General features: G+C 41.5%; 1 protein-coding gene across 2 annotated transcripts in view; it reads left to right on the plus strand.

The window, feature by feature from the left end:
• ATP9B (ATPase phospholipid transporting 9B) overlaps nt 1-12,605 on the plus strand; it is a 118,103-nt gene that overhangs the window by 35,281 nt on the left and 70,217 nt on the right. For both annotated transcript variants that reach the window (XM_087818917.1, XM_087818918.1), the window contains exons 7-8: nt 3,915-3,966; nt 10,266-10,360. In XM_087818917.1, coding sequence (XP_087675043.1) covers nt 3,915-3,966; nt 10,266-10,360 — 147 coding nt within the window. The remainder of the gene's footprint in view (nt 1-3,914; nt 3,967-10,265; nt 10,361-12,605) is intronic.

Genomic DNA, 12,605 nt, shown 5'->3' on the forward strand with positions numbered 1-12,605 from the left:
GGGAAGTGGCTGCTCACACGTGTCTTGTTACAGCCATTCTGGCAAATCACTGGTCTCTCAAGAAGCTGAATATGCAAATATTATATGACCCAGCAGTTGAACTTTTGAACCTTTATCACAGGAAATGTTAATTTATGTTGGCACAGAAGCCTGTGCACGAATGTTTATCCCTGCATTTTCGCAATAGCCAAAAATCTGAAACCTCTCAATGCCCGACTGGTGGTGATCAGAGGAACTGTTCAACGGACCATCGTGTATTGTGTGAAGGAGACACCGGCCGCACTCCAGTGTCACTTGTAGTCTGAGGGGAGGGAAAATTAAAAGCACCTGAGTCTGTTTATGAGCATCACATGTTATGTGGAACACAGTAAGGGAGCTGAGGGGGTGTGGAGATGCAGTTCAGAGAAGGATTACATTTATAGTAGCTTCAAACAAAATAAAATTATTCTTCAAGAATAAAAAGAAGTACTAAACTTCTGTTTGAAGCTATGACACGTTGTGGAAATACGTTAAAGTAGATCTAAATACATGGAAAGACATCCCATGTTCGTGGATTAGAGGTGTTGATATTGTTAAAATGGCAGCACTCCCTAAGTTGACATACAGATTCAGGACTGTCCCTTTCAACTTTTCATCTGACTGCTTTGCAGAAATTGACCAGCTGATTCTCAAATTTGTATGGAAATACAAGGCTCCCAGAACAGCCAGTATAATTTTTAAAAATTGAACAAAAATTGGAATAGTCACCTTTGTTGCCATTTTAAACCCTTATACAAAGTGAGGGTACTCAGGACATTGTGGACCTGGCATAAATCCCGAGTTGAGAGTCCAGAAGGGAAGCTGCAAATTTATGATTAATTGATTTTTGACAAGGGTGCCGAGGAATTCAGTGGGATGGGGTGTGATTGGGTGGGTGCTTTTTTTGGCCCTGTTCAATTAATGAGATACATCCATCTTGCTGTGTGTAGCTGTGATTCACTCGCTTTGTTGTTACATCGTATTCCTGTTTTCCATCCTGCTGTCGATGGGCATTTGGGTTGCTTCTGAGTTTTGCCTGTTGGGACTGCTGCTTCTGTGATGCCCCATCTGGCCTCACCTGTGCACACGTCGCTGCTGCATTTGTGCCTGGGTGGAATTGTTGGGTATAGCGTATGCGTATGTTCCACTTCAGTAGATACTGCAAATGGTTTTGTAAAGTGACGTTCAAATTGTACTCGAAACAGCAGTGCAGGGCTTCCATTGCTCCACACGTTTGCCAACACTTGGCATCGTCAGTCTTTTTGATTTAGCATTTCCCATCTGTGTCCAGCAGTTGTGGTCTAATGCACATTTCCTCGAAGACTAACAGAGGTGGACTCCGTCTCGTCTGCGTTTGGATGTCGCTCTTACTTGGGAAGAGCCTGTTGACATCTTGCCATTTTCTTCTGAGTTAGCCCTGTTCTCATCAGTTTGCGGTCTTCATGTATTCTGGATTCAAGTCCTCTGTGTTGCAAGTATCTTTTTCTTCATGGAGTACTCTGTTGAACAGAAATCCTTAAATTTAGTGAAGTCTACTTCACTCATCTTTTCATGTATAGTTTTTTTGTTTGTTTTTAACTTTTGGTGGTGGGAAGGAGTCTTTTTCCTTCCAAAGCATTGTGAAAATATTCTTCTATATTATTGTGTCAGAGTCTTATTGTTTGGACTTTGACATTTGGAAATATAATTCATCTGGAATTTATTTGTGTGTTGATTGAAGTAGAGGTCAGGTGTTGTCTTCCCTCCCCGTGGGTATCTGATTTCTCAGCATCATGTCCTAATAGGTCTGCAGTTTCATCTCCCTCCCAAATCTGGTGTCTCTCCGTGTGTGGCCTCCTCTGGAGCCTGCACTTTGCATTGGTGTAATTGTCTCTCGGTCCAGTGCTCCCTTGCCTTCATGCCTCTACTTTAATATCTTCGTTTCACTGTACTGTAGACTCAACTTTCCGTGTTTCTCACATTTGTCTTGGACATTTTTACCTTTGTATTTCCCTGTAAATATTGACAATACCTTCTCAGTCCCCACCAGAAATCATGGCAAGATGTTGGTTGGGTCCGTGTTGGATATGTAGGTCAATTTATGGGCACTTGATGTCTTTGCAGTGCCATATATTCTAATTTCAGAACCTATATGTTGTATTTTTTTAGGTTTTATTTCATTTTTCTCAGCAGTATTTTATAGTTTTTTCATGGGGCTCGCCAATCTTTTATTAGTTTATTATTAGTTTTTTATTACTGAAATGGGAATATTTGAAAAATATTTACTTTCTTGCTGTTTGTTACCAATATATATGAATATATATATGTAGGTGTATATACATATATTTGTTTTCTGTGTCATTAAGTTTTGTTCTTATATTTGCTTACATCTTGTACTTTCTCTGTGGCTCAGTAGCTGGTTTTTCCCTATTTTCAAATGGACATTTAGCTCTATGCCATGTAGTTGGCCTCCCTGTTCTGTCATGTGCAATTGCTCCTGTACATTTTCCTCTTACACTCTCTTGACACTTTGGCTATGTTCTGCATATTTTGATGTGTTGGTATTTTATTACTCTTCAGTTAAAAATATTTTCTAATTTCCATTGTGATTTCTTTTTTGACTTAGGAGTTCTTTAGATCTTTTTTTTAAATATATTTTTATTGGTTTCAGAGAGAGAGAGGGAGAGGGAGAGAGGGAGAAACATCAATGATGAGAGTCACTGATTGGCCGCCTCCTGCACACCCTCTACTGGGGATTGAGCCTGCAACCCAGGCATCTGCCCTGACCAGGAATCGAACATGTGATCTCCTGGATCCTAGGTCGATGCTCAACCGCTGAGCCACCAGCCGGGCAGTTCTTCAGATCTTAATAACTGCCCTTCTTTCTTCATGTTAGAAAGAAGAGGCTCTATCTTACAACATAGGTTTTTCTGTTTAACAACTTATATTTGTTTTCATTGCCTGCTGACTGACAAATAATCATCTATCATGTGTAGGAAAATCTTTATGTAGGTCTCAAAACTATAAATAATTCATGAAATTATGGAAAGCATTCTTATTCTAATTATATACAGTGGTACCTCAGTTTTCGAATGTAATCTGTTCTAGAAGACCATTCGAGTTCTGAAACGTTTGAAAACTGAGAGATCAACAGCTGACAACTAGGCCTCAGGATCTTGCCCCCAGCGGAAGCCATGGGGCATGTTTGATTTCCGAGGCGGCTTCGAAAACCGAAGCATTTCTGGGTTTACAGCGTCCATAAACTGAAATGTTCGTCAACGGAGATGTTTGAAAACCGAAGTACCACTGTATTTTTCTTTAGTTTGATAGAATTACTAGTAGCAATGATTAAATAAATGTATGACTAGTGACTTATAAAGGTTTCTATGTGCCACATAATATGTTCGAGTTATTTTTCCTTTCTGCTCTATAAAGGAACACCTCCTCAGGCTTGTGGGATTCACTTTTAGTTGCTCAGTTGTACATTTATTCACGCACAGTTTATTGTTTTATTTATGATAGGCTCTGTTTTGTATGAGGCATTGGAAGAATGCTATCCTCACTTTCTAGGGTCATTTAGTCTAATAGGGAGGGTGAAAAGGCAGGCACTGCTATATTATAAGTTAAGGTACAACAGAGGCCACAGAAATGGCACTATTTAACATTTCCCAGAAGTGGAGCTGTTTTCAAGCCATCACTAAATACTGTTTACATCATTCATTATGGGGAATATCTTAAAGGTCCAACTAAAATATGAATCGAAATGCTCATTTTTAAAATACAAATTGTAAATGTGAATTGCAACATAAATTTTAATTTAACATTTTAGTTGTTTTTACTAGCTGTTTTACTTTGGAATGGAATTGTGTTTATAAACCTGCATATAGATAATTAACATTTTATATTATACTCTACAGAATCAAAGAATTCCATCGGACATGGTGTTTCTTAGGACTTCAGAAAAAGCAGGTATTTTTTTATTTATTTATGTTGATGATTTGGTATTTTGACAGTTTCATTTTCATTTTGAAAGGGAAAATATATAAATTTTTCTTTGAATAGTAAATCATTTAATCCATTGATTTCTAAATTACACTTAACCGTTGGTGTTTAAGACTGATTCTACTGTATAGCATGTTTGTTTAAGAAGGGGACCCTCCAGAGCCTGTCAGGTGGGTGCTGCCGTCCCTGGCACACTGGGTCTTGGGTAATCAAGTGGTGTTGCTGGGAACGTGGTTGCTATTCTGCACTTGCAGTTTTATTTGTCAGCTCAGCAAATGCTTAGTTACCACTCTCTGCGCCAGGTACTGCGTGGCGTGTAGGGTATAAAGGAGCAAACCAAGGTGCTCCCCCAGGGCACGTGGCTTGCATGTTTGTGGAGGCACATGCCTGGCACTCAGACTCTATTTCGTGTAGATACTGTAAGAGTGGGAAGACGGGGTTGGCGCAGGAGCAGACCATTTGCCTGGGTGAGTTGAAGTGGACTTCCCAGAAAAAATGGTATTTGCATGGTCTGAGCTTCCAACAGTTAGAAGGCCAGAGAAGGGGTAGTGAGAGGCAATGAGACGGAAGCCTCATATGTCAGGAAAACGGTTGTTGGAAATCAGGAAACCCAAAATGGAATCTGCTTTGCCAGTTCCTAGTTATGTGACCTAGCCATGCACTCATACATTTCCATCGCTCTAAGATGATGGGAGGGTTACCATCTAACATCCAAAGTTCTTTGTTCCTTAAATCTTGCATTTTGGTGAATAAATGAACAATATTTTTATAGGAACCTCAGCATATGTGTTATTCTATGCAGCATGTAAACTCTTGGAAGGACATAGTTATATTTTAGAGCTGCTGATTTCATTTTTTTCCATTTATACACTACATTCTTTTAAAGTGGCATTTTAAGTCATGAGAAAAAGGGAAAATGTTTTGTCCTTTCATCAGCTGTAGCTGTGGTTATTCACAGTGGGAAGTGAGGCTGCCATTAACAGCTCAGCTACACCTAATAATCAAGTGACCCCCGTACACTTGGCACAGTTACTTTACCGTGTAAGACTTAATGGGAGGTTTTGTTTTTCCAATGGGGTGGAGACTGGAAAGCTACATGTCCAGTCCATTTTCCTTTCCTCTTAGAAATACAGCTGGACTCCTTATCCTGCCCGGGTAGAAGGGGTTATGCCCTTGAGGGTTGTCTGAAGGAGGATGGCTGAAAGTCACATGTACTGCTTCCAGCCTTGGCCTTTACCTCTTGTAGCCTCTGCTCTTCTCCCTGCATGCCGGGGCCCACAGCTGCACATAGTGCATGGCTAGGATAACCCTGGAAGCTGCCTGTTGAACGGCAGAACACCTCAGCTTAGGTTCCTGAATGTCAGTGTGGAACAGAGCCCACTTTCCATTAAAGAGGGGCTCTGTGGTGCAAAACAAATATTCTTGAAGTACCCAAGTTGCAAGGCTTATCTTTTATTTTATTTGTGTGTGTGTGTGGTTATTTTAATCCTCACCAGAGGATATTTTTTCCATTGCTTTTCAGAGAGAGGGGAGGGGGAGGGAGAGAGAGAGAAACATCGATGTGAGAGAGACACATCGATTGGTTGCCTCCCGCTGGAGCACCGACCAGGGCCAGGGATGGAGCCTGCAACTGAGGTGTGTAACCTTAGCAGGGTCAAACCCAGGACTCTCCATTCCATGGGCCACTGCTCTAACTACTGAGCCAAACTGGCTAGGGTGAGGTTTATCTTTTAAAACAGCTAGTGTTCTCTTAACACCTGCAGGGCTGTAGCAGGCAGTTCATAGCTTTGCCTTCCCCTTCACTTTGGGCTTGTACAGAGCCTCCAGCTTAGCCAGGCAGGAGAGAGGAGGGCCTCTTAGGCTCTCCTGGGCATGTAGGCAGCCCTGCATAGGCAGATGGTCCTCTAGACTCCCAGGAATATGTTAGAGCTTTTCAAAACCCCTTTCCAGCATCTGATTTTTCAGCTTTTCTTTTAAGATTTTTGTTCAGCTTGTTTACCCCAGCTTTATGACCACCTGAGGCAGCTATGATGTTAAGCAATTGCCACTGATTGTTTTTGACAAACATTCCAGGGAAGACAGTGTTCTCCATGAATGACCCTGCATCAGGTGAAATCCAGACAAGCCCTACTTGTCTGGTGGTCACAGTTCTCTGGTCATAGGGTTTGGGGAGCTCTGAGTTGGGTTTGGGCCCCTCAGTCGCTACTAGACTATCGGTTTTCTCAGTACTGTGGAGCCATGGGTGTGGTGTGGAGTGTTGGGAACAGGGCAAGTCAAAACACAGCTTACCCTTAGCTAGATTTAGCTTGTTTCTTTTTCTTTTTCTTTTCTTTTTTTAATATATCTTTATTGATTTCAGAGAGAGGAAAGGAGAGGGAGAGAGAGAGATAGAAACATCAATGATGAGAGAATCATTGATCGAGCCCGCAACCCGGGCATGTGCCCTGACCGGGAATCGAACCCCGATCGCCTGGATCCCAGGTCGACGCTCAACCGCTGAGCCACGCCCGGCCAGGCTAGCTTGTTTCTTGAGTAAATGCACCTCACATTGTTGCAAATTGTTTATTATCTTTCAGAGTTCTGAATAAGTTGCTTCGACAGTTTTTGTAATGTTCTCATGTAGTTATGGAGAAATGGATTTTCAGGGATTTTTTATACTGCCATCCCTGCTGGTATCACCTACTTACTTATTATTTGTCTTTGTTTCTAAGTATATTATAGTGAGTAACAAAAATGTCTCCCTTTGGAAGGTGCTTTTATATTAATTGTCCTTTTAATGATTGTGCTGGAAATATATGTAAGATTAAGAATATTATCCTAAATATAGAAATGGTTTAGATAATCAATGTAAAAGAAATAGATTATATAGTTAGGAAATAAAAGATGAAGAAAATTCAGCATTTTAAAGCTGGAAAGTAGAAATGTCCATTTCTCAGAGGAAGACTCCGAGGGCTGGAGAACACAAATGCCTTGCTAAAGATTATACGGCTAGTAGCAGTTTTGGAAATTCTTCTTCAGCCTCTTAATGATCTTTTCACTGTGCCATCCTTGTGATATAATAAGACAGCAAAACAGAAATAGAAACAGCACATTGGGCAGGTGAGGTCCTTGCCATAACTCCAGGTTAATCGCATTCTGTCCATACTGATGATGTTTCAAAGACATGTTCTTTCCTTTCTCTTTAATTTTGCTTTAACTTCGTGGAGCAGGGATAGTCACTGTGTAGTGGAAGGGTACCTCGTATTCTGGAGACGATGGATCCCTTGAGGATCTTAAGAATTATTTCCTTGTTCCCACAAAAACGTACATCATATACATGTATGCTGATTTTTTATTGTTTTACATATTTTTGGAAGGTTATTAATGGATCTGAGTTTAAGATAGCCTGTTTTAGCAGACTATCTATAGTCTTACTATAGTCTGTTTTAGCATATGATTCTATTATATTCCTCACTTTTATTATTTCTATCAAATTACAAAAAACAATTACTAATTACTCACATGCAGACATTACAATGTCAGATACCTGTTTCATGCTATTTTTCTTTGTAAAATGGACCAAAAGTTTCTCCACTGTAAAAAATTTGTGTCATAATACTGCTTTCAGTCAAGGATTTTTAGCTTTGGAAATTCTGTTTGTATGGCTTTAAGCAATTATTTTAAGTGCTTTAATTGCCTGGTTTTCAAAACTACACACTTAGAGCTTTTTGTGTGTGTCTACTATCACTGCTGATATTATTTTATTACTTTTCAGTTTTAGTTTGGAGAAACCTGATAATACATTGTTCCTTATAATAGAAATCTTTAAGCCCTAGCCAACATGAAAGTTCTAAATCTATGCAGCACGTTCGAGCCTGGACAGTGACCACGGGGCGTTTGTCAATACAGCTCCCAAGTCTCTTGGAGGCATCATATTGACTGTGTATTAATACAGGGTATTCTGTTGGGCTGTCGGCTGATTGTTTGGAATGTAAATGAAGCTGCTGATGGATCTGGTGACTGATGGCTCAAATTCCAATTGATCAATTGCTTCATCCGCTTCTTAATTCAGATCAAATATCTCCTGAATGCACACAGTTCTTTTAGTGGTATTAAGAGAAATTAATGCTTGAGAACTAATTTTCATCAATCTCTTATACATGCCAATATCTTTTTCACTTGTCTCCTAAGTGATGACATTATAGTTTAAGTGCTGGGGACATATTACAATAGCTCAGCTGTCACTTGTTGTGGGTGAGGGGCAGGTAAGTGACACTGTACTCATCCACCTTCTCTCGGTGGTGCCATTCATCTTGCCACTGGCTTAAAATTTTCATGCAGAGTCATTAAGTCATATAAATGATTTAGAAATTAAGTTTGATGGCAAACGATCTGCTATTATATATGCAGAGTCAATGTCTATTTTTCTTTTGTTGGGCACATACTGTAGCCCATTTCTTTCAGAGCTATTGGATTCTGGAGCTACTGCGGGCAGTCTGCTGATATTCGGGGGCCCGCACGGGGTGACGGGCTCGTGTCGTGCCGCACAGCGCCCCGCAGCCCCTTTGTCGCCACTTGGTGCAGCTCTCCTGTGTGAGACGTGTGCTGGGCAGTCTCGACTTTACTGTCATTAGAGCTGTCCTTTCCTGTCAACTGTTGTCAATTATACAAAATAAAATCAAGTATTCATAAGAAGTCTGTAATAGGATATGAACAGACCAGTTTAATAATGGATCTTGGCTGAGCCTGACTGGCCTCAGTTGAAGTTCAGAGTTGCTGTAAAAATGAGTAGATACAGTGCACGTAAGACAAGTCCAGTTGGTCACACTGCTGCCTGCCGCAGCTCCTTCTCTCTAAGTCATATCTGGTTACCCCAGCGTCGGCAATACTCACTGTAATCAAAGATAAATAATACGTCAGCTTCCTGTAAATTTTTAAAGTAGCACATAATTTAACTCTAAGCAAGCCCTTTTTCTTTAAAGAAAGGCAACTGTATTGTTTCCAGTGTTCATGACTTAGAGCAGTCTAGCTGGGAAAGCTTTCACCTTAGAAACACAGAATGTCTGACATTTAAGAGACTGAAAACTCCCCCCTTTTCTTACTTTATGTATTAGAAAGCAAGCCTGGAGCAGGGTGATGGCACTGACGATTCAAAGTGCATGTCAGACAGAACCTGGACTCCACTTCCTTTTACGTTACTTCTGTGTTTTATGTCAGAGCACACACAGGCATGTGTGATAATCATGCATATGTTCAGGTGATGGTCTTGTAGGTATATCTTCAGATGATAAACTGGGCAATTGGAAATCGATCCTGTTGTGCCCGAGGAAGTGAGCTGACCTCTGAGTCTCCTGGACTCATGCTGGCAATGGTGGTGTCCCTGGCGCAGGGAGGTTAGAGGGTAAAAATGTAACTGGTGGAGAGAGGGCAGGGGGCATACTTCCAGCACTGAGTTGCTGGTGGTCATGCTTAGTTGGAAGGGCATTGGCTGGCAGAGAAAAGCATCTGGTATCTTTGCAGCATGAAAGCAGAGTGCCCAGGGTGTGCAGGGCCTCTCTCCTGTGGTTCAAGGGCACCTGAGGCTGGTGCGGGTGGGGTTGGCTCAGGCCCACGTTAGTTTTAGAATGCATGAAAGTGTGCTGGACTAAGCTCTGTGAAGATAGGTTCTTATTTCTCTGCCTAAAATGTTTCCCCAAATTTGAGAAATACCACCACACGATTGTCTCCTGTCTGTGTCATCCTGTGTATGTAAAATGTGCTCTTCTGTCCTAGAAAGGTTCCAAGAGACGGTGTGACAGTGGCCAAAGGGAAAAGGCACTGTCGTGACTGAATGTTTTTCATGTTGAAGAGTTGATGGAGTGTCAGCGTGATAGTAGCTCCAGCTGGGTTTTGGCACTGACCTGGGCCTTTATGAGGGAACTGTTTTCTGATGGTATCTCTGACATTTTATTAGCAAAGTCATAGCACACACTCTGGATATCTTTCAGTATTTGCTTATTGTTTTGTTATCAGAACACGAATCAAAGGTAGACATGATCAGTGCAGTCTTTCTAGAATGAAGCACAGTCCATCTTAACCCGTAATAGGCAAGAACACCAACTAGGAGGTAGGGGCTAAATAGTCACCTGTGTCTTTTCAGCAAACTCGTGTGTGAATCAGACAAACAAAGGCTTTTAAAGATTTTTGTTTATGGGACTCTAGGTTTATTATTTCTGGATCTGACTGTGCCGTGGAATTTTGTTTTTTAAGTACCTGTAACTCAGAAATTTTTCTTTTCTAATTCCAAGGTTCATGTTTTATTCGAACTGATCAGCTGGATGGTGAAACTGACTGGAAGCTGAAAGTGGCTGTGAGCTGCACGCAGAGGCTGCCAGCCCTGGGGGTGAGTACCACCGTTGCTTATGTTCGGTGGGTTTCTGTTTGTGCCAGCTAACATGTCGAATGCATCGATAATTTTAAGAAATAACATTTACTACTAAGGAAGGAAGGATCATTAAAAACTATGCCAAAATAATTTCTGTGGTGTCTTAGCACATGACATGTGTTTCAAATGTTCCTATCAACTTCACACTGAGGATCCATTGCTGCTGACTGACTCCCTCCCTCTGAGCTGCTCAGACACTGAAACAGCCCGATTGGCTTCCTGAGGCTTGGAGTCCATCCTGTCCACTCAGCTTTTCCTTTGAAGGGCGGAGACTCCTGTCTGACTCGGAGGAAGTGAAGTTGTCATGTCTCTAACAGAAAGGGACACTCTCGGACCTCTTGCTTGGCCTTTGCTGACCTTCTCTTTGCACCTGGGCAGCAGCAAGGGTGGGATTGGAGTGCTGTGGATTTTGGTATTTTCAGTGATGTCTAAAGCAGATCTCCCACAGATGCTTAGAAATCCCTTCAACTGGTTCACATGTGTGTTTTTAAAAAAAAACAAACAAACACACAAAATCACAGTTGTGGTGCCCTGGCTGATGTAGCTCAAATGGTCGGAGCCTTGTCATATACACTGAAAGGTGGCAGGTTCGATCTCCGGTCAGGGAACATACCTGGGTTGCGGGTTTGGTCCCTGCTCTCTTTCTTCCCCCTCTCTCCAAAAAAATCAATTAAAAATTTTTTAAAAAAACCCACCCACAGTTGTGCCTATTTGGTGTTTGCTCTGTGTTGTATGTAGCACTTACCTGATTGAGAGAAGCTTCGTTTTACATGGTTTGCTGATACGCAGTGGACAGTGAAGAAGATTGAGGTCCTCCGAGGTGGGGAGGTGGACACCGTGGATTCGGTCCTTCCTTAGGTAGGTTGGCTCTGGATGGAAAAGCCTGCCTGCGCTGTGTACCATGAACAGCTCACCACCGAGCGCAGCAGGAGCCTTCCTCATCCCCCGCGTCCCCGACGGTCGGGGACCAGATATGTCCGTACATGTAAGACACGGGAATAGTTTCTTCTGTGGGTGTTTCCAGTTGCCTGTGTGGTAGGTGGTCCCTCGGCTGACGTTCCTTTGGGCATGCTCGGTGTCCTCTTCATGTGCTGCAGTATTCGACCAGCTGGTATTTTTGCAGGATTCTTGTGCCTGTGTTTGTGAGGGTATTTGTCTGTGTTGCATTTGTTGCCATGCCTTTGCTTTGCTACTGGGGTGTGCTGGCCTCATTAAATGAGTTGGGAAGTCTTTTTGCCTCCTGTATTTTTTGAAGTACTTGGTAGAAGAGCATTGTTATTTCTTTTTAAAATATTGAACGATTTTACCCTTGAAACTATCTGGGCTAGGAGCTTACTTTGTGGGAAGGTATTTAATTGTGGATTAACTTTCTGAATTAGATAATAGAGTAAATCAAATTTTCTGTTCATTGGAAATTTGTGTTTTTTTAATGAATTTATTTGTTTCATATAAATTGCCAAGTTTAATGGCATAAAATTCATTATATCTGATTATTATTGTCAGTGGTTGTAGTTCTCGAGACCTCTTTCATTCTTGATACTGGTAATTTACGTCTTTTTCTTGGTCACTCTAGCCAGAGGTTCATCGGTGTTAGTGATCATTTCAAGAGCTTGCTCTTGGTTCCATTGGTATTGTCTGTTTATTTCCAGTTTCTGCTTTTTGTTCTTGTCTCCATTTTCTTCATTCTACTTAGTTTGTATTTGATTTTCTTTTCTTGCTTAACTTTTTAACAAAGTTAGACTCTTGATTTTACACCTTAGTCTTTTCTGGCAGAAACGTTTAGGGCTACAAATCCCCTTCTTCACGCTCCCTCACCCGTGTCACGCACGGTTTATAGGCTGCACTTGCATTATCATTTAGTGTAAAATGTTTCCAATTCCTCTATGATTTCTTCTTTCACCCTCGTTTACTTAGAAATATATTGTTTATTAACCAAATATTTGGGGATTTCCTTAATGTCTTCGTAACTTGTTATTTAATTCTGTTACGTTCACAGAATGTACTCAGTTCCACCTCAGCCCTTTCATGTGCACTGACTTGTGACCTGGCCCGCCGATGGTCTCTGGGCCAGTGTTCCCCGTGTGCTTAACATGTTTTCTAATGTGCCGCCACCTCACTGCTTAAGCATCCCGCTTACAGTCCTCATACTGTTTGCTAAAGTGGATTGGTTCTCATCATGAGATGGTCTTGCAGCCTGCTGACT

The sequence above is a fragment of the Miniopterus natalensis genome, chromosome 7 (genome assembly GCF_054644295.1).
Source record: "Miniopterus natalensis isolate mMinNat1 chromosome 7, mMinNat1.hap1, whole genome shotgun sequence".
In the NCBI taxonomy this organism is placed as follows: domain Eukaryota; kingdom Metazoa; phylum Chordata; class Mammalia; order Chiroptera; family Miniopteridae; genus Miniopterus; species Miniopterus natalensis.